At 34.7% G+C, this 23,898-nt stretch overlaps 1 protein-coding gene across 10 annotated transcripts in view; it reads right to left on the minus strand.

Moving 5' to 3' along the window:
- The window catches only part of CNOT2 (CCR4-NOT transcription complex subunit 2), a 120,820-nt gene that overhangs the window by 36,183 nt on the left and 60,739 nt on the right, over window positions 1–23,898 (minus strand). For 6 of the 10 annotated variants that reach the window (XM_032420415.1, XM_032420423.1, XM_032420416.1 and 3 more), the window contains 2 exons: window positions 11,328–11,450; window positions 73–139 (listed from right to left, as the gene is read on the minus strand). In XM_032420415.1, coding sequence (XP_032276306.1) covers window positions 73–139; window positions 11,328–11,450 — 190 coding nt within the window. Of the gene's footprint in view, window positions 1–72; window positions 140–8,031; window positions 8,512–11,327; window positions 11,451–15,533; window positions 15,635–21,913; window positions 21,972–23,898 lie in introns of those variants that run through there. The other 4 variants (XM_032420421.1, XM_032420422.1, XM_032420419.1 and 1 more) reach the window with 4 other exon arrangements.

Here is a 23,898-nt window from a genome sequence, read left to right on the forward strand (position 1 = left end):
GGTTGTTCTTTATTTCGTAGCTATTTTTTTTTCCTTAAATAAAGCATCCCAGAATAAATACAAAATTCTTACTTTGTTGCCCGTATAAACTTGCCCCAAACTGAGACAGCTGACCTGATGTAGATGGTGATGCCAGCATCTAGAAACAAATTAATTATATTAGAGCATAAAGAAAGTACACAAAGCAATGCATTTACACTTTATGAATCTGTACAACATATAATATGTGAGAGCCAAACCACATTTCCCATTCTTCAGAAAAACATAAAGCAAACATTACATAATAAATGCCATTGTTTCTTAAGAAAATGTCACAACTGGATGAAATCAAAATGTACAAATAAAACTAATTTCTGATTACAAGGTGTTTTTTTTTTTTCAAGCTCTAAATGAAACTACAGCAGCATCATTACTTCACTTAAAAAACAAAATTTTAAGTAGGCTAACAAAAACATGAAGACAGTATCTCAAAAAGTCAGCCTCTATAAATTTATAAGTCAAATTATTTGATCCTTAGATAATATATTAAGCTAAATTCTAAATTCAGTTTATTAAAAGTTGAAAATAAAATTACCTAAATAGACAAGTTCTGTATTTTGTAAGAATATTTCCTAACATTTATATATGCAAATAGTTTATGTATAAAAAGGGTAGAGGGCGCCTGGGTGGCTCAGTTGGTTAAGCGACTGCCTTCGGCTCAGGTCATGATCCTGGAGTCCCTGGATCAAGTCCCGCATCGGGCTCCCTGCTCGGCAGGGAGTCTGCTTCTCCCTCTGGCCCTAACCCCTCTCATGTGCTCTCTCTCATTCTCTCTCTCAAATAAATAAATAAAATCTTTAAAAAAAATAAAATAAAATAATAAAAAGGGTAGAAAAATCTAACAAACATACAATCATATAATAAATGGAGAGATGACACAAAACCAAAGGAAAAGTCAAAATTACTTACAAAAATATACAGACATGGTATATAATGTATACTATTAGTGAGTGATGTGACTTTCATGGCACTTGTTAACAGTGCCCTTCAATTTATTGCATCAGCATCTTTTTTTCCTAGTAGAATAGACATTTTTTGAGGGCATGTTATATTCATGGAACAGTTATTTATATTCATTTTTTATTTCCTCATAGAGACTGGCACTGCATGTGGCAGTTCTATACACAAACTAGATACTTAAACTGAGTAAATAAAAACGTGTACACGTAAGTGCATGTTCGAGTATTCGCTTATATTAAGCAACCACCAAAATAATTTAACTAAATAAGACTTGAGCCATGTCATCAAAAGGGTTATAATCTAGTTGAAGAGAATGAATTATGCACCTAATTATACTCTCAGGCACAATGTGGTAAATCGTCTGAAGTATCACAAGAGGAAAATAATTTTAAACAAGGGTGAGGTAACAGAAATATTTTATAGAGCAGTAACATCTGATGAGGGATCTTCCAGGCTGAGAATATGCAGTCAGTGTTAAGTATGATAGAAGTTAGTGACATAATTAGAATACAAACAAAATAAAAAACATTAGTGATTTCATTAGAGGTAATTAGTGAAAGGAGATGAGGCATACAGCCCTATGCACATCTGGGCATATACAGAAGAATGGGAAATAAAAGAGTATTGCTGGGGCCAGATGTAAAGGGCAGATGACTACCAACTATGGCAATAAAGAGAAAAAAATAATACTAAGGGAAGAAGCGACCTGAGCAGGCTGTGCTTTTGGGGGAGAATTCCAACTGGATGGAAATGGTAAGATACTGAACCAGAACAGCAGAGGTGGGACTACAAAAGAGAGGCCTTCTGGGGGTAGAAGCAACATTATTTCATGACTTGCTGAAATGGCTGAAGTTTAGGGAGAAGGAGGAGGGTGAAGAATCACCAGACAGGGAACTATCGGAGGCCACTTTGGTTTCAGTGAAGAACTGGGCTGACACTGACCAGGAGGAAAACCAGGAGAAATATTTAAACAAGAGAGTTTTTACAATACATATTTCATGCTATTTTCATGTCAAACTTCTGAGTTGTTCTAATTACTTAAAAATTCACAAAAACTTTTATATAACAGTATAAACTAATGATACACATCACTCTTCTGAGGTAGGGCTGAGTAACACACTACTCTAAAACCAGCAGTATTTATTTATTTATTTTTTACGATTTTATTTATTTATTTGACAGAGAGAGAGACAGTGAGAGAGGGAACACAAGCAGGGGGAGTGGGAGAGGGAGAAGCAGGCTTCCCGCTGAGTAGGGAGCCCGATGTGGGGCTCGATCCCGGGACCCTGGGATCATGACCTGAGCCGAAGGCAGACGCTTAACGACTGAGTCACCCAGGCGCCCCAACCAGCAGTATTTAAATAAAGTAACAAACTTTCTAAAAAATCATCAAACCTTATAAATATTCCTTCTCAAATCCAGAGGGGACACAATCTAAACAATTAAACTGAAAGAATATGCATTTTATGCCTGATCAAGTTCTTTTGTTAGGTACAATCATCATTACTGTTAACCACATAACTGGAAATATTTCAAGCACCTTAAAGGCTCATTTCCAAATTGCAAAAACAAGATAAAGAAAATGTGTAATATATAATAAAGCTTTAGCTGGTGACAGAAGGTAGAAGGTTTATATATAATACTGAGAATCATGATATTCTGTTATCATTGTTACGTCACAAATGAAAGTAAAAGAGTAGTTTCCAAAAGCTTCAAATATAAGAGACTGGCAAATATGACTGCATGTCTTAGAATTATCCTCAATGTGAACACTTTAGAATGGACCACTTAAAATTTTACTTTTCCCAGAAATTTATGTTTACTGAATATATAACTCCAAAGAACAGACATTTTTAGTCCACTTTCTCACAAAGGTTATATATATCCACAAGGAGTTACAGGTGTGCCAAAATATCAACCCTCTCAGCACTAGGAAGCTAAGAGAGGGAGGCACAACATGAAGGTAGAGAGGGCATGGCTCCCTGGGCGAAGTACTGGAGATCAAGAGCAGAAGGGTGACCCATTTACCAGTGTGACATAATAACTATTATCATTTTCTCTATGTGTGAGGGTACATGAAGAAGGTTAGTAAACAATACTTTACAGGAATATGAAAGTAGTTTGTTAAACCTAAGAGTTTATAGCCTTCAAAGCATCCATGTAAAATAAGCATTAATCAGTCATGCAAACAGATGTTAAAATGACTGCCTCAAAACATGTCAAAAATGCAAATATATCATTTCTTATAAAACCAGTCCCCAATGGTATGTATTTTTAAACACTGAAAGCATGCTTCATGAAATATGTCAGTGCTAAAAATGTATTTAACACACAATGAAGGAACGTGAATGGGATATAAATGCTATTTCTGAGGGCAAAGAAAATGCACAAGATATGTACCATGGCACAACAGTAACTACAATTAACAGACAACAGAAAACTTATATATATATAAATGCTGAAAGTTAATAATATAAAGATAAATTTCTTAGAGAAATGTAAAAGCTTTAGATCAAGAAACACATTACAGTAGGGAGTATAACGTAAGCCCAGCTTTGGAGTCAGAAAAAAAAAATCTAGGTTTGAATCCTGGTTCTGACACTTACCTACGGGAGAGCCGGGCCTCTGTTTCTTTCCTGTAAGATGGAAATAACACTACCTACCTCACAGAGTTGAAGTGAAGATTAAATGAGATAAGATAGGGCACACAGTATGTGCTCACTAAATGGTAGCAGCTGTTGCTAATAATCTATTTTCCTCCCAATGCAGGACTCCCTTTAACAGCAGTCAGAGGGTCATTCAACCTTTAGGGAATTTACTGCATAATACCCTACATTTATATTAATTTTTGTCTAAGAAGCTAAAGAAGTAAGTTCATCATCACAAATTTCAGGTAAACTAAGTAGAGCTTGTGTTAGTAGATGGGGGAAATGGCAGGAAAGTATTAAATGTTACACAACTGGTAGAATGCTGAAACCAACAAAAAGGTTACTATGTTCCCAGTCTAAAACCATCATTACAATTATACTCTTTCTCATTTCTCAGTCTATGATATAAACTGCAGTCAAACAACAACAAAAACCAGGAAGCAACTAGAAGAAATAGTAATGTGATTCAAGTTATTTCCGTGACCCAACAAAAAGCCCATTTATCCTTGGTTTATTATATAGAATGTTAAGAAAATCAGTAAGTTAGAAACTGTATTTAAAAAATTATTTCCACTGTTACTAGATACAACTCTGAAATCTATGACCAAAAAAAGTTTAAAAATTTTTTGTTTTAAAAATATATATATTTGAAAACTTAATAAGCAAATCTGGGTCCTGCCCTCAATCCATAACAACACAAAGGTGTTAATTATTCTGTGCTTTCCAATAGTGACCAATTCTCAATTTTTCCCTCCAATAAATGTACCTTCAATCACAAAACAATTTTGGAAACATTAAAATCAGTTTATTTATTTATTTATTTTTTTTTTAAAGATTTTATTTATTTATTTGACAGAGAGAGACATAGCGAGAGCAGGAACACAAGCAGGGGGAGTGGGAGAGGGAGAAGCAGGCTTCCTGCCGAGCAGGGAGCCCGATGTGGGACTCGATCCCAGGATCCTGGGATCATGACCTGAGCCGAAGGCAGACGCTTAACGACTGAGCCACCCAGGCGCCCAACATTAAAATCAGTTTAGTCAAGAAAGTATTTTCTCAGTAACAAATGACTTCAAAACGCAAGAAAGTTTGGTTAAATAAAAATTCCCTGACCACAAAAGCAATTAAAAAATGAAATAAGTTTTTAAATATCCTTTAAAAAATTCATTGTATGATATTAATTAAAGGTGTGGTAATAACATAATTCCCAACATTCTGTTATTAATCCAGGACAAAAAATAACAAAGTATAACTTTGACTATATCATATCTACAAACAGAAAAAAAAAAAAAAAAAAAAAAAAAACCCACAAAGGAGAAGTTCTAAACCTAGGACGGAATCTGAAGAACATTTTAGAATTAAAAACAGGATGGTTTAAAAAATGAAACCACTTGTCACAATGAAATCTAACAGACACAAAAAGAAAGACTATAAGAAGACAATACATTTTTGAAAAGACCGAAAGAAGAAAGGAGAAAAGAAGGGAGGGAACAGTCAGAAAAACAAAAGAGTCAGTAAGTCATAGGACCTTGTACCTTATGAATCAGATAAAAATAAATTATGGGTTTACTAGGTATTACCCAATAATTCTGATTAAAACATTAAGTTTTAAAAAGAACATTTTTAGAAAGTGTAATACATGCTGAAACAGTCAATGTAATTAATTCCTATTGGGCATTTAACATTCAAATTCAAAGTATGGCAATGAACATCTTTATATTATATTATCTAAATTTTAGGTTAGAGCCAAATATATAGGGAGGCATATGACTGACTGAAGAAATGTTCACATTTTTAAAAGGCTTTCAATATCCGTTTCTAAACTGTTTTCAAAGTCTGCATTAATTATAGTTCCCCAGCAAGTACTTCAATGCTCCCTCAGACAGTGGCTATTCTTCCATGAAAAAAAGTACCTCCTTACTAGTATAACAGAAATAAAGTTTCATTTTCAAACTATGAATTCTTATTATTATTGAGATGAAACATTTTGTGATTCTTTTTGTACATATATCACAATTTGATAGATCTTGTGAGTATATCATTTTAACGCCCCTGTATAAATAGGCTTTTGTCTTTAAAATACTGAGCTTGAAGATTATGTGAATGTCAATGAATTTCAGAGGTTTGATTTGACATTTAATTCCAGTTTCTTTAGAGCATAGTCTGATTTATTTACATTTAACTCTATCAGGTCATAAAAATTTCCACATTTATATACATTCATATTTTCTTTTTTTTTTTTAAAGATTTTATTTATTTATTTGACAAAGAGAGAGAGCACAAACAGGGGGAGTGGCAGGCAGATGGAGAAGAAGGGAGCCTGATGAGGGACTCGATCCCAGGACCCTGGTATCATGACCTGAGTTGAAGGCAGACGCTTAACGACTGAGCCACCCAGGTGCCCCCATATTTTCTATTTTTAAAGGTGATTTTTGAGTTTTTTAGGTAAATAATATCATCTGCAAATAATCTTAACTGTTATATTTCAGTATCAACTCCTTTCCCTCCCTTTCTTTAACAGACTCCCTGACAGCTTACTATCTCCTGCGTATTATTATATATAGGTTCTAAGAACTTATCAGTAAACTAGATAGGTAAAGTCCTTGCCCTTGTTAAACTTAATTCTAATGGAGTAGAGAGGATAATAAACAATTGATGAATATGTACTTTTAGGTAAAGAAGCGTTATGACTGTGAAAATGCAAGAAAGAATTTAGAAGGATACAGTGGAAGTAGTACTGATGGTATATACAAGGCTACTTAGGAAAAGAGAGGCGGCTTCTCAGGGAAGGTATTTTAGCAGATACGTGGATACAGTGAGAGAGAGAACCCTGTGAAGATCTGAAAAACAAAACAGAAACAGTACCAAGGTCTTCAGGTAGAAAGGAATGTGATTGCAATGAGCTGGAGTCAGCCAAGCATGACTCCAAAATGTAGTTAAACACTAATCACGACAATGACAACAATAATGGTGAAAGAAGGTATCCTTATTTTATAACAGATTTTCATGGAATACTGGTTATTAATTGGCCTGAAAGAAATCCTAGTAGTCATAATTGTTGTAGACTAACAAGTACAAAAGCTAGGTATGAGTTCAGAATGGTTGCTGTTTGTCAAACCAAGGAAATGGTCTACTCTTACCAGTTTTAAGAGTTTTTTTAAACAAAAGGAAATGCTTAAGAATCATCAAGTGAGTGCACAGACTCCTAGGACTAGAAAATGTTAACAATTAAAATACAAATATATTTAAATAACAAATCTAAGCTGCTTATATTATATAGTCCCCAAAGCGCTATTAACATCTTTAATTTTCTATCATGTCCCCCAAAAGAAAATAATTATGATAAAAAGAAAATCAAGTCCGTATCTGCCTATGATTTATTTAATCTTCGAAAACATTTAAATAACATATCTGTAGTATTTATTAAAACTAACTGTATACTTCAAATAGCAAATTCAGCATTCTACAGAAAGATACATACATATACAGGCATCTCTTGATATAAAAGGCCTTGGAAAGTAAGACGTAGTCCTAAAGAACTACTTAACAATTTAATTAGTACAGTCACATAAAGAACAGCTTCCCAAATACTTCTACAACCATGCATATGGTAAAGAGTTACATTTCATACTTTATGGATAGGGTAAATCAGGATTTGGTTTATAAGTGGCTTAAAGACTGACTCAATCACTGGCCAGTTTTTCTTTATCATAAATTGTAATTTGAAATTATTTTCTCACTGTTCCAGAGAGAAAAAAATTACAAAATTATCACAGTCATTTATGTTTAAAAACTTTCTCTTCAATTGTTTTTATAATAAAATAATTGTTATTTGCAGATGATATACATAACTACGTAAAAAAAACTCAACAGAATCAAATGGAATAATTTATTATTGTTCATATTAGTAGCAAAATTTACTTAATATTTACTATCTGGTCTTCTAAAAGTTTTGCATACAGTGATTTATTCAATCCTTATAACCACCCATGAGTCATGTACTATTATTCCTATTTTATAGATGAAAAAAACTGAAACACACTGAGTAACTTGCCCAAGGACAACTAGCTAGTAAATCATGTGAATGAGATATAAAACCAAATAGCAGGACCTGCAGAGCCCATGCTCCTGTTCCCATTCAACAAAAACTAGTTAAGAGTTTTGTTAGGTAGTTGGTTACAAAATAAACACACACACAAACTAGTCTATATATCAATAAAAAACCAATCAGAAAAATGTAACAAATATGGCAACCATAAAACCCTACTTATTAAAAAAGCATAAAGAACAACAGAAATAAGAGACATAGACTTCTGAAAAAAGGTAATCATCAGTATAAATGTGCAATAGTCGAAAATATTTTTATAAAGGATGTGAAAGACCTTACCTGACTAAGATGTGAAAATTGTCTATAAAGTTACAGCAATTCAACTATGTTGTAGTTCTGCCATAGAATCAGTATGAGAAATAGAACAAAAGAGTTTAGAAACAGGCCCAAGAATACATCAGACATTAAAATATATTAAGGGAGGATTTCAATTAGCCTTAAATGAATGCTCTAACTCACGGGTGAGCAAATTACTGCCCATAGGCCAAATCTAGCACATTGCTTTGTATTTGTAGAGTACATGAACTAAGAATGTTTTTTTACTTTTTAAATGGTTCTATAAATACCCACATAATACACTTTACTTAGCCTCTTGGCCCAAAAGCCTAAAATATTATTATCTGGTCCTTTATGGAAAAGTTTTCTAATCTGTGATCTAAATTATAACTGGTGTTGGGACAACTAGATACTGGACCACCTCACTGAGAGGGTGGGGGAAGAGTACAAGGGTGGAGATCCAGGCACCGTAATATTCACACCTTAAACCAAAATACTTTTTTTTTGAGAGAGAGAGAGAGAGAGAGCGTGAGGGGGGGGGGGGGCAGTGCAGAGGGAGAGAGAAAACCTTAAGCAGGCTCCACACCCAATACATAGCCCCACGCAGGGCTCAATTTCACGACCCTGAGATCATGACCTAAGCCAAAACCAAGAGTCAGATGTTTAACCAACTGAATGAACCACCCAGGCACCCCAACCAAAATACATTTCTAAGGCAGCTAAGTTATATGTGAAGAATGAAGCACAAAAATGCTAGAAAAAAGTAGATGGAAAAAGTCTAAGTATGATCTCAAAAACAGAAGCCACAAAAATAAGATTGATGAGTCAAATTCAGTAAGAATGATAAATATTTTTAAAGAACCACTCACTAAACTGTAAGCAAAAAAAACTGGGAAAATATTTGTAACAAAGCACAAGAGACCATTAATTTATGGAAAACACTAACAAATAAACAAGACTTACCATCTCAATAGAGAAATAGAAAACGGCACAAAAATAGGTAATCCACAAAGGAAGAAATACAAATGGCCAGTAACTACATGGAAAAGATATGTTACTGAGTGTGTGTAAATTTAACAATGTCTTAATATATTTTTTAAAGGGGGGGGCAGAGGGAAAGGGAGAGTGAGAATCTCAAGCAGGTTCCACGCCCAGCATGGAACCCCATGCAGGGCTCGATCTCCTGACCCCGAGATCACAATCTGAGCCAAAATCAAGTTAGATGCTTAACCCACTGACCATCCAGGGACCCTTGTCTTAACGTATTTTAAAACAGTAAGCTTCTTTTGTTAAGAAAAGACTTAAAGACTTAAAGGTAATAGCTGATGAGAGTAAAAACTGGTACAAACTTTCTAGCGGAAAATATGTGGACATGTCCCAGAGATTTGCATAATAACATTTTTAAAATAAAAATATTTAAAGTATTAAGTCAAAATTTTAGCAGTAAATTATTTCTGACCAGCAAAATTATGGGTAATTTTTCTTCTCCCTTCTCATGCATGTTTTCTAATATCCGCAGTAATGCCCCTCTACTATTTTGTTATGAAAAAGGTGTCAGCAATAGCAGAGATTTATAAGTAGCTATTATATTATTATTTCCAGTTTAAAGAAGAAAAGGCTAAGGCTTGGAGAAGTTCTTGCTAACAGGCAGAACCAAGGTCCAAACACACAAGGGTAAGGCTTTAGAGCCTAAATTCTTAATCTCTATGTCTTATTACCTTCTTAATTTAAAAAGTTTTATAAAGCAAATCATTGTGTTATTTGTGACAAACAACTAAACAGAAATGGTAACCAACATATGTTAAGTGTATCATTCTGACTAAAAACCTCTGATATATAGTATTTCTGCTCTCTAGAAGACAGACCTCTTATCTTTGTCATTCTCTGTGCACACTTTATTCCAGATTTCAGTTTGAAAGCTTCGTATCTTCCTAATCAGAATGAGTGCTTTTCATCAATAAGTAATATCCCACTACCATTTTTTCCACCAAACTTGCACTATACAATCACAGTAATACACACATGGATTAGTTTTTGCAAGCAACACTACCAGAAGATATCCCAAATTCTTTAACTACAAGATCAACACATAAACATAGAAACTTACATAAAAACAAATTCAATTATAATTTACATCCAAGAGCAAATAGCTAAATGGTCAGTAAAGTAACAGAAAATTAATGAGATGACATTATTCAATGAGCTATTAAACTGCACACTAATTATAAAGAAAGTCACCACATATTTTGAAGAGTCCTAATAACACAATGGATACATTGTTGCCAATATGACACAATTTTCAAATAAATATAAAGGGTAGTAACACCTCAATAGGAGGGAAAAAAAATTCACCCAAATCCTAAATCTAAATTAAGCCAATTTGTGAAATTCTAAGACACAGGAAGTGATTTACTAATGATCAATTTTAATGAAAAATGAGAGCATTTGTTACATATCTTAGAATGTTCTAAATGCTTTAAACATCAATAAGAATCTCATTAGGTTAATAACTAGAATAGATTGTTATATAGGTAGGGACACTAGGAATAGCAAGTTTATAAAAAGGGTTGAAAGGAGAAAAAAGGTGGGTGGGTACAAAGTACAAAAATGCAACTGGTTTGACTACTACAGTAGTGTATAATTTAAAGAGGCTTACCAGAATTTGAAAATAACAATTAATTTATTTAAAAATATTTTATCAATTTGCTAATTATGACTTGGCTGTGTTAAATCTTTTCATTCCAAATGGGATTACTGAATTACTAGCCCTCCAAAGTACTTAATCCACACCTTTATAATAGATCATCTTCCATGTTTTGAATATAGTTCTTCAAAAATGTTTCTATACTTGCATTCCTACAGCTGAATAGAGGAGATGCTCTTACTAACTAAAGCTTAGGATTACAGCCTGAAGATTCCATAGCAAAGGTAAAGTTTCATTTAATTTTGCCATTATATCTTTAAATCTTGCAAATCTGCTTTCTACTCTATATGCATATTTTAATATAAAAATAACAAGTTAAAAAAAACAACTGATGATCTAGACGTAAGACCATGTTTACCTCTTGTCTTTGAGTACTTCCACAGTATTACCATATCCCAACTTCAGAATCACAGGACATTTTATCTCCCATTAAAATGTAAGCTCATCATTTTTGTATCCCCAGGCCCTAGCATTGTGCCTAAAACATAGTCACTCGACCAAACATGGTATTCTGCAATTCATATACTGCTTTTCAGGAACCAGAAAGAAACAGACATACACTGCTGAGTAAACACAATATAACTGATTAACTTACATCCTTTTCTGACCGATGTGGAAACATAGAAGACTGGCTGTAGTACATGTTTTCGTCATGGTAGTCACTGTCGACCCCCTCTACAAACTTCTTTCTTGAAGCACCAAACATGCTGTTTGTCACCTAAACAAAAATATTGCTTTTATCAAGAGTAATATTTTGGAAAATGTCAAGCTTTACCAAACTCCTAAGTGGAAAACAGAAAATGACGAAAACAATGCTAAGATAAAGAAACAGATCAACTAAAGGCTAATGGGGCATGTGAAAAAGTCATAAATCTAACTGTAAGAATATAGCATTAAATTTTTGCTTCCAGGCTCTAAAAGCAAGAGAAACTTAATAAAGCCTATCATGCAATAATTCTACTTACTTTAAAGAAATAAATATCACTTATTCTTGAGAATTTGCAACCCCAAATATAATTTTCCCATAGCAAGATTTTTTAAAAATTAACTTTGGGTTTAATTATTCAAAATCTTCACACGTATCTTCAATATTAGTATCTTTGTCATCACGGTCTACTTTGTAAATGATCTGTTTTTCAGAGCATATCATCTTCACTTACAATCTATGTTTATTGAGATACACCACTTTTTGAGTCAGCTTATAATGGCAAACTAGAAACTTTATCTCAAGTCACAAGTACCCACTCATAACAGTGATGTTTCATTTATCATCCTGGTGTAAATTTATGATTTCTGTTATGTAACCTGCTTATTACTCTTTTGTTTTTTAAGTCTTTCCCACATCCAACACTAGTAATTTTGAGCCCACACCAATACAAATAATTACTAACTCTATGTTAATTTTTTTTTTTTTTTAAGGCAATGCTAGAAAATGGTCTTCACGCTTCTTTTATTTAGGTAATCTCTCCACCCAATGTGAGGCTCGAACTCACGACCCCAAGATCAAGAGTCACATGCTCTACCAACTGAGCCAGGCAGGCACCCCCGTGCTAATTTCTTTCCCTAAGGATGACCTCTTTATAAAGTTTCCAAAACTATCAACTGACTACGTTATTTATGGTCAATGTGTCTCCCAACAATGGTACTTTGTAGTCCAAAGTAAAGTGAAATGTCATGATGGAAGACACCTGTAAAAGACTTGAATACATGGTGACTACATCTTATCACAAAAATTTTGGTGAAAAACATCAAATTTGACATCTGTCTTGTATACTCATTATGAATAAGGGTATTTTCTTCAATTATAAATAATAAACGAACAGCTTTTATTTCTCATTTCAAAATAAGACAGTGTAGTTACTACTGTTTATCAGCAGACATGGTGAACTGATAAGCTGCAAGTCTTTTTTTTTTTTTTTTTTAAAGATTTTATTTATTTATTTGACAGAGAGAGAGAGACAGCTAGAGAGGGAACACAAGCAAGGGGAGAGGCACAGGGAGAGGCAGGAAAGCCTGATGCGGGGCTCGATCTCAGGACCCTGGGATCATGACCCGAGCCGAAGGCAGACGCCCAACGACTGAGCCACCCAGGCGCCCCTAAGCTACAGTCTCTAATGACCAAATTTGACATGCTTTGGGGCTATTAATCTCCTTAGGTGTGAAATACAGAAAGTTATTTTTAAAGGTTTTATTATTTTGTTAGAATATACTGAATCTTTTTTAGTAGGAGACTCCCTGGTAAATCTCATAAAAGCTCTTCAGAATCAGGGAGTAGAATCCCACATGCCTATCCACCAACCCCCTAAGTAGTCCTTAACAGGAAAAAGAAGTGTTTTTTAGGGAGTTTTATTACAGAAAAGTAACAGTGGAAAAAACTTTAGTCTGCAAATTAAGACTCTTTACAGATGACATTTTAAAAGTTTTTTTTGAAAAAGTTAAGGATACATTTAGTTCTCTTTAAAGGACCATTACTACTGAATTCTAAGTAAGGATAAGCATGGGGAAATGGCATGATACCTAGAGAATTCAGTAAAATTTCAGAATATCAGGGTTACCTCTCATCAAATCATATACACATAAATCAACTCAATGGATACATAGCAAAATCTTCGTTTGACAATTTTTGTATAACATTTATCATCAAAACCAATTATAGACTCCTAAAATTCCAAAATTGAAATTAACTATATAGAATAAAAAACTTCATTTACTGTTTGAAAGCAAAACTAAACATATGAAATGTCTCAGACAAAGGAAACAGAAATGTTTCTCATTTATTAACACAGATTTTCCCACACTCACTGCTGTGTGTGTGTGTGTGTGTGTGAGAGAGAGACAGCGAGCGAGCAAGAGAGCAAGAGAGACAGGGAGGGAGGGAGAGAAGGAGAAAACACAAATATACAGAATTTCATTTTTGTTTTGTGTGCTTCAACACAGAAATTACTATCAGTGAAAATACTAAATATTCTTACATGACTTCAGTAAAAAAAGAAAGGTAAGAATGTAAACACTCTCCTCTCCAAATGCAACACCAGTCCAGGAATGGCTACTAAGATGAAACAAAGAATTATCTGATCCAAGGCAAAAACAGGAAAAAAGGAAAGGAAAGGAAAGGGAAAAGGAAAGAAAAAGACAGAACAACATTGTAAGTTTCTTATAAAAGCTAGTTTATTTTATTTTTAAGGGCCTGTGCTTTATTCCACATAGAATGACGCAATGGGGTAAGAAAAGTATTTTAAATAGCCATGAACGATGAAACTAAGAAGATAACAATCAAGCAGAGAAGGGAACTAACTAGGCAAAGACCTGTAGGAAGAGCATTCAACAGACAGGGAACATCAAGATCCTCAGTGGTGTGACTCAAGCAGTAGGAACTTACAGGAGAATGGGAGAAAATGAAGTCAGAGATACTGGTGGTCCCAAATCATGCTGTGCCTTGCAGGCCCTAAGGAACTTTGGATTTTATTCTATGTGAGACAGAAGTCAAAAGGGCTTGGGGATAGCTTCAGTAACATAATTTGGCATATGTATATATATTTAATGATTGCAGTTATTCTGTAAGGAAATGGGCAAAAGAGGAAGCAAGAGTGAAGAAGGGAAGCAGGCAGTGAGAAAAGACCGTAGCTTAGACTACAGTGGTAGTGGCAGAAGTGGTGAGACACGGTTAGAAAAAGGATCTATTTTGAGAGAGACCTGACACTAATGGATGGATGAATGGATGATACCAAAGGGTAAGGTGTTCACGTTATCTCCTGGAAAAGAATAAGTAAGAATCAAAGGAATCTAGAAATCAATTTTTATCAATTTCAAAGAGGATATGTCAACACTATATTGAAATTACTGGTAATGCCAAATATAGTAAAGTCAATTTGGTAAATGAAAATTTAAAAAAATAATTTAAAATAAAATCATACTACATTTTACATTATATATACCATAGAATCTTTGGTATATACAATTTGTCAGCTTTTTTCAAGCAAATATATCAAGGGCTTACACCTACTTTGTTAACTGACCACCTTCTCTCTTGACTTTCAAACCAGATGTTACAAAAACTAAGTAAAAAGTGAGATGTTACCAAGAAAGAATATGATATGACATATGTAAACACCAAAAGCAGTTTCTTAAGCCTTTTTTGAACACAGATCTAAAACATTTAATAGACATTTTATCCTCTGATTCCACAAACTCTAATCAGAAAGTATATACATAGGTTAGCTTACACTACTCCTTTCTATCAGCCTAAGCCCCCCAAACCCCACCCCCCCCAACCCCCCAAAAAGCCGGGCTCAAAATGAAGTAGTAGAGAGAGGGGGATTAAAGTGATAGGCAGAATGGAAGCACCGAGTTGGCTGGATTTTCCCAGTATATGTCATAATTTAATTTGGACTAGTTATGAATTCCTAAGGTATGACACTCTCAACATTTAAATACAGTATTTCAAACTCAAATGCAGTAAATCAGAATAATCACAAAAAAAGAGTTTGCAGAACCCCAAACTTAAGATGATCTAAACCAGTAATTTCAAAGACTAGTAAAGTGGCCCCAGGTCAGATGGATGACAATTAAAGAACAGGAGTAAGAAGCAAGGCCTGGAGCTTTATAAAAAGTCAGTAAAACAAAACTAGGACACTTTATAAATGAAAACTTGAAAATATATATGTGTATATATGTGTATATACATATACAGAAAAAAACACATAGGAAAGGGTGAAAAATAGAATCAGATCATATCCAAGGCAGAATGATATTTAATCTTACACATTATTTCCTTCACCAAGGCCTCTGGAGAGGAACTTACTCTGAAATCATTTATTGTCTATAATGCTGGCAAATGCTGGCCCAGGCATGGAATCCTATTCCCAGGGACAGAAACACATCCATGGCAGAGTGGTCCTTTTCCTGATAGCAAACAAATGCAGGTTGATTTCAAAATCTATCTCCAGGCTTAACTCAAGGTTCTAGCAGCAAATTTTAAAGTACTCCTAAACATTTCTACCTGAGAAGTACAATTAATAAACTAAATCAGTTAATATTTAAAACTGATTTTCTAAGTTACTTTCTCTTGCTTTGTTCTATACATCCAAGTTCTATCCTTTCTTCAAAGTGGCTTTCACATCTGTTTTTGCCATTCTTCCTACCATCACCTTAGTTTAAGCTCTGAACTAGTTTGTTTTAGCCTCCTGACTGATCTGCTTTCACATTTCAACGAACATGCTGAGGGAATATTATATGAATTATGCCAAAAACTATGGTAACGTGGGGCGCCTGGGTGGCTCAGTCAGTTAAGCATCTGCCTTTGGCTCAGGTCATGGTCGCTGGGTCCTGGGATAGAGCCCCGCACTGGGGTGGGGGGGGTCCCCTGCTCAGCAGGGAGCCTGCTTCTCCTCCCTCTACCCCCCCATGCTCTCTCTCTCTCTCAAATAAATAAATAAAATCTTTTTAAAAAAAATTATGGTAGTGAACACAAAAGCTGAATAAGTAACAGCTCCAAGTCTTGAACAAGCTCATACTCTAGCTAGGAAACATATCTGTAAATAAACAATTACAATATGAAAACCTGCACAGGTACTTTGGGAACACAAATGAAGGAATATCTGTGTCTGAGGGAAACTGACTATAAGATTTTATTGTAAAAGAACTAATGTTTGAACAAAGACTTGATTAAAAAAGATTTAAAAATTTTTAAAGTTCAAGTGTGTGGGGTGGGAGGTGGAAGCAAACTTGTGGCATAAGAGACAGCATGCACAAGTGCTCAGAAGTGAGAGAAAGCCCAAGAAACAAGACTTTCAATATAACTAAAAAAGAGGAAGTCTGGAAGAATGGTGATAGGTGGTAAGGAAAAGTAGGCCTGGACTTCAACGCCAGGTTAAGAGGGAAACAGCATAGGCAGGAAAACCAGGCACAAAAATCTAGGTGATGAACTAAGTCAGACTTCCCTTAACCTTAACAGTTTATTATGGTGCCATACTAATAACCACTACACTGACTCATTCTCTTGTTCTCATCTCTTGTTAATTTCTCCTATCTAGAGCATACAGACCAAGATTCCTGAGATCATGACTTTAACGTAACTGTGTAGCAGTAATTATCTCAAAACCCCAAACAAAACTTATGCCTCAGCTTAATTTGAGTTATTCACAGTTGTTCCTATTCATGTTAATCTCTGCAAAATGCCATCTGTAACGTCTATGTTCTTCAACAATTGAAACTCAAGCTGACTAGACTAACTTTAAATACTGACATTATCCATATCTTTCCTAGCACAAGCATCTCCAATATCCTCCAAACAGATCTTTATTAACCCATTCTTATTCTCCTCAAATCTACTCTCCCACATTAGCCAAAGTGAACTTTTAAAATAAAAATGTAATTGTTGTAGCCCTAACTGATTGAAATGCCTCAACAGCTTCCTAAAACAATTTTAAGGCTTATGAGGTCCTAGGTAAACTCTCTAACCTTAACTCTCTCCACAGGTCCCCTGCCACCACTAAACTGCTGCCACACCAACACAAGATCTTTCCCACCTCAGGGCCTTTGTATATGCTGATATCTCTATTTAGAATGTTCTTTCTCCCACTGGAAACTTTCACACTAAGTTAGGGTTCCTGATTTACAGTCACTGAAAATACTTTACTGAAACTACAATCATACAATAATAAAAAATAACTTTCATTGACCACTTACTATGTGCCAGGCAATATACTCTAAATGCTTTAAAATGTATTGATTTATGTAATCGATTCTCAAGTATTTACTTGTGTAGTCCTCATTTTTAGATGAGAAATGGAGAAGTTGGATAACATGCCCAAGGTCATATATCTGATGTGCCCAAGGTTCCGTTATCTGGTAAGTGACAGAGACGGGATATGAATCCAGGCAATCTGCTAGAGCTCCCCCCCTTTGTAACCACTATAGTACACTGACTCTCACACATACAACTAATAGTTTAATGTGTGTATTCTCCCCAAACTGTAAGCTTCATGATGGGAAAAGGAGTAAGGGGCAAAAAGGGAAGGGGACTTATTTTGCAGTGAACAACGTAAATAGAGGATGTTACAATCAAGTATTTGTGCATGTCAAAAAGATCTCTTTAGCAGAAAAATGAGAATGAACTGACTAGAAGTACATGAAACAAAAGCCACTCACTACCAAACTGATCGTACCTATTTTAGACAAAGTTCCATCAATTTTAGGATAAAATTATGCTTAAAAGAACACTATTACACCAATTAAAATTACTGTTTCCATATTCCAAATCAACTAATATTTTTAAGTACTTTCTAAATACAGTGAACATAATTTAATCCTTCAAGGAATTAATAAAATCTCTAAATTTCATTATAAACCACTAAAATAGACATTGTAGCGTTGAATGTGTAGAATACATCTATTAAACGGGTTCAAGTAAGAACAAATCCCTAATGGCAACTTCTTGTGGATTCTAGTAGCCAGGAGTTTTACTGCTAACACGCTGATACATGTGCCCCACCATAAAGTCAACTATTTCACAACTTTAAAGTATGAAGACTTTTCGATAGTCGTGAATTTTTTTTCATCTCTGGCAACAGAATTTGCTCCTACCTTGTATTATAAAGGATAAAATGCACCAAATATAAGTCATATGGTGCCTTGGAGGGGAGGTGAACAGACTGTTCCTTTCTTTACAGTTTCCCTAATGAAGATTTTACTAATTCACTCTGATTGCTGAATAAAGAATTTGACTTCTTCCTTTTGTGTCCCTCCCAATTCCACATTCACTCTCAACAAACACTTCACATACATATGCACACAAGTTCTCTGTTGTCTACAAAGTAAACAGACACTCATAAAAAAATCACAATTACCATTAATATTTACCAGCTTTATCAAGATGTAGTCAATCAACATTTGAAACCAATCATGAGAAGCCATAGTATCTGAAGATAATCTGGTATTTTTATTATTACCCATACAGAGAAAAGTGACAGGTCAAATCTCACTGAGATACTGCCCAAACTCTGTGAAACCAGAAGAACATTCCTATATCAAATATTATATATGACAACCTAGAAATATTTATAACCGAAGGAATTTTTGTTTTAGGAGTATTTTTCAGTAACGGGATTCTGAGCTACCAATCCCGTTTCACATCTATTATAAATAATTTTATTTCATTCCTAAAAAAACAATAAAAAAAAGAAATGGGCTTAAGTAAAGGAGAAAAGGATACATACACTGGAAAAAAATAAAAATCTAGCTTCTGAAAAAACAAAGAACTCAATATCTGAATATCTTTAGAAAAAGAACAATTGATCTTTCTCTTCTCATATAAGAAACGTATTTCTTGGGGCGCCTGGGTGGCTCAGTCGTTGAGCATCTGCCTTCGTCTCAGGTCATGATCCCAGGTCCTGGGATCAAGCCCCGCATTGGGCTCGCTGCTCGGCGGGAAGCCTGCTTCTCCCTCTGCCTCTGCCCCTGCTTGTGTTCCCTCTCTCGCTGTCTTTCTCTGTCAAATAAATAAATAAAATCTTTAAAAAAAAAAAAAAAAAAAGAAACGTATTTCTTATGAAGTCCTACCAGTTCCAGAATACTGTGGCTTGATATTTACAATATGACAAATACATAATGAATAGTTTAAGAATCTGCTTACGATGGATCTAAGAAAAATGAAGGTTTAAATAAATTTTAGAGGCAGAATTTCTAAACTCATCAAGTTGAACCAACAGCATAGAAATAAATAAAAGCAATTCACTTCACTTTTAGCAAATGCAGAATGCCCAACAAATGAACAATTAAAAGCCTTAATGAATACTGAAAAGGCAGTTAAAAGGTAGACGCACAGGGAACATATGACTCTGGCTGGAAAAGTGACTCAGCAAAAAACTGGGGGCCTATATGAACGTATCCATAATCATTATTTTGGAGAGCAGGTAAATATTCTGGCACAGCGTCCTTTCCAGGGGTTACAGAGCTATTTTGTAAGAGGTCTTATCCAACAATGACAACAACAACAAAAACAAAACCAGGGTAGCACATATCCAAGAAAAAAATGGAGAGTTCAAGCAAAGAGACAGAAAATAACAGATCACTCTTCCTAATCCAAAACCATCTACTAAAATCTATTGTCTGAAGCTGCTTTACTCAGATGATATTCCCCAAAATCATGTACACCATTTCTTAAAGTGCACCCCAAAAATCTACAAATGCTCTAAAAAGTGTTACTAAGTCTATAAATGCCCCTATCTGTTTGACTTTGATCTAGGGAGAATATGTTGTGTATGCTTCAACTTGAAGAAACAGATTTTGTGATTTTCCAGAATCTTAAAATCACCTGTATCAATATGCCTTATAACAGATTCAAAACTGAACCACCAATATGTAAGCTTTAAAAAGTACATCATCCTAAAACAAAACTCTAATAAATGTGCTAATCCACAAAAGAAAGCACACGATCGTATACCAACTAAAGAACCAACTGTAATTGGTATGCCTTATGAGCAATAAGTTATTAGAGTTGAGAAATCACATTAACAGGTCCTAAAATTAAACAGTACTTCATCCTTAAATATTCAGATATAAATCTATCATGTACAAGTGAAAGGATACACAACAGAAAATCTTTATGTTTAGGATACGAAACAAATCCTGTAAGCGTAAGGCAAACTTTTGAATGAGAATGAATATAATATCTTAAACCAATTTTAAACCTTAAGAGGAAGGATCAGTCTATTTTTTTTTTTAAAGATTTTATTTATTTATTTGAGAGAGAGAGAATGAGAGACAGAGAACATGAGAGGGAAGAGGGTCAGAGGGAGAAGCAGACCCCCCGCTGAGCAGGGAGCCCGATGTGGGACTCAATCCCGGGACTTCAGGATCATGACCTGAGCCGAAGGCAGTCACTTAAACAACTGAGCCACCCAGGCGCCCAGGAAGGATCAGTCTAATAAAGAGGAAGGGAGGAAGGGAAATCCAGAAGAAACTGGATGTATGGTCCGCTTTGTCAAGGGACTATGTATTTCTACAAGGTTCCTAGTAAATTTAAAACAAAAACAACAAAACAAAACAAGAAACTCCAGAATTTAAAGGAAGAAAAGGGGGGATAAATTGCTGAGGATTCTATACTTTGAGGACCTAAAGTGCCAAACAGTCAGTGTCCCAAACTCTCTGAGTGTGACACACTTTCTCTGAAGAAATGTTAGCAATCATAGGCCATATTAAGTCTCCTTTCCCTGGATATAATTTTGAAGGTCTTGTTATGTGCAAAAGAATGTAGAAATCACTTGAATAAGAATTATACAGGATCAATCTGGGAGAATGAAAGAAACAATTTTTGAAGGCTTTCTGAGAAGCAAGAGCCCAAAAGGGCAGTATTAGTAAGCAAAGTAGTGTGGACCTAGGGCTACATTGCTAGAAAATTATTTCTAATAACCATACATTAAGGGGAAAAAATCTATAATGTTAGATCATGATTTCCAGTACAATGCAGAGAAAGAGAAAATGCCCCGAGTGTTAGAATTTCACACACACACAATCTGGTGACCTTATTCATTCAACAAATCTTAGCTGAACTTTTGTAGCAGACATTATGCCTTCACTGCTCCTACACTCATTTTTGTTAATCTCAAACCCCAAGATGGTAGAAATGTTCCAGTCTTCCTGTCTAGACCTCAGAGAAAAAGACACTTGAAGTTTCTATTCCTGCAGGTATTAAAAGTACAGCCACTTGCCTAAAATCTAGAGAAACAGAAGAACAGCATGTCTAAAGCTAGTGGAAGGAAACTAAAACTTGCCCCATTCTGAGACCAAGTTACACGTAGCAAAATTATAAGTCTATGAATTTACACCTTCCCCAACTTTGTTTCTTAGCTTCTTTTCTGAAAACAAACTTTCTGGTCCTGCCATACTGTGGAAAAATATGAAGTTGCTAAAAAAAATCTAATAACCTTCCTTTGTATTATACTAATGGTTTATTCAGTTTAAGGTTTTCTGTTTCATATCTTAACAAAAAAGTAAAATTATTTCTTAGGACACTAGACTCTTCTATTTAATAATTTCTGATGGTTTTATGAGAAAACTGATTTACAAAACATCGTATTTTTAAGCTAACAAAATGACTCACTGGTAAATGGCCCAACATCCACCTTCAAAATACTGACGACAGTACCATTTTTCCCCCAGACTTTCCCATCACATACTTACCTGTGCAACTTCTTTCAACATTTGCTACTCTGGGGATTGGAAAGCTCAGAGCTGGAGGCTGAAGTGAAGAAGGAAAGGTTGGAGGGTGAGCCATGACACCAGCCCCACACTAGGAGCTCCCCTGAGATACTACAGCAGGGTTGACACCATAGCTCTGAAGTTCAAACTCCAGCAAACGATAAGAAAGGAGTCCAACCAGAACATGATATACGATGGGATTCTTCTGCTCTTTGAAAAATAAGGAAATCATGCTATAAAGATCTGAACGTCCAGTTTCAACATTATGACTCCCTGTTCACATCTTCATTATTCCCAACCCCAGAATCATCTCTCAGACTGATTGAAAGTATAAGTCAAAAAAAGGACAGGGGGCAAAGCTTTCTACAAACATGCACACTTTTGCAGAAAATGAAAGGATAGGGCTTACCTGGCGATCACGAAACCATCTAAGACAGTATGTTAAAATACTTTGCCTATCCACTCCTTGTATACTTTTTCTTGTTCTCCTAAGCACTCAACATTAAATCTTAGACTCTCATATATATTAACACCATCAACCAGCAGAATGACAGCTAGACTACATGGAGGCATTAAATTTCTAAAAGTGGACCAGTGAACTTTTTGAAAACCAGGGATACTTTTTGGTATAAATATATTCCTTGGGAGGAAATTACTGAGAACATTCCATCCTATAACAGCAGAATACACATTCTTTTCAAGTGCACATGGAACATTCTCCAGAATAGATCATATACATTAGGCCACAAAACGAGTCTCAATAAATTCAAAAAAATAGAATTTGTAAAACGTGTTCCACTCTGATAAAAACAAATAAGGACCCCTCAATTAAAATAACTTGAAACAAACTAAATAATAAAGAGAAAAATGTAAAGACTTTTAAAGAAATCAATCTAAATATAGGACTTAAAAGAAATGTGATTTATTCACTTTTATAAAAATGTGTGAATCTTTGTTTTATAATATAAGTAAATTACTGATTCAGAGAAAACTAGATTCTATTATGAATACTAGGGCTAATAAAAATAGATGCTTATGTTATTTAAAGATAACATCTATTCAATAACAAATATTACTGAAGGTGGCAAATACTCTGAAATTGTAAACTAAATATAGAGGAGTATCAGAAAAATTGTATTATATGAAGCAGTTAAAAATGAAAAGTATTCCTTCAGCAAGGGAACACAGGATCTTTAAAATACCTTTAAACACCTTGCCATATAAATTAATTCAATAAACATTCAGTAGGCATCTACTATGTGCTAGATACCACTTTTCTACTCTTACATACTTTATCCACTTGATGCACAGAAATAAAGGAACATTAACAAATAAAAGGTAACAGAGAAACACATTTACAATGGCTTCCAAAGCATTAGTTAAGTTACCCTTACCTCTAAGTCTCCTATCATTTCCCTTTCTCTTATTGTCTTCCTGCCACACTACTTTCCCATTCCTATCTCCAGGCCTTTGCACTTCTATCCTTCAGGAATGCTCTTCCCCTAGATATGTATCTATATGGCTTCTTACCCCACCCAACTTCAGGTACTCAGTCATCTTAGTGAGGACTCCTCTGTTTATTGAAAATTACACTACCCTTTTCCCCAACCCCTTAGTCTCTCTCTACCTCCTTTCTTATTTTAATTTTCTCCACAACATTATCAACATATAATTTATAGTATATTTTATTTATTTTGTTTAATGTCTTCCTATGCTCTAAAACGTCAGCTCCATAAGAACAGAAATTTTTGTCTTTTACTTGTCTCCTTAGCATCTGGAACACTCACTGCCTTACAGAGCAGACCCATAACATGAATGAGTCCTCATCTTACTGCCATTACCTGAGTGTTATTTGACACTAATTGACCAATGATTTGCTTACAGCACAGGTTAAAAATTTTATGACACAACATTTATTTTTAAAACTAATGGAATTATGTTGAAAATTAATGTTAAACTTTACATTT

Source organism: Phoca vitulina, unplaced genomic scaffold (genome assembly GCF_004348235.1).
Source record: "Phoca vitulina isolate PV1807 unplaced genomic scaffold, GSC_HSeal_1.0 scaffold23, whole genome shotgun sequence".
NCBI lineage: Eukaryota > Metazoa > Chordata > Mammalia > Carnivora > Phocidae > Phoca > Phoca vitulina.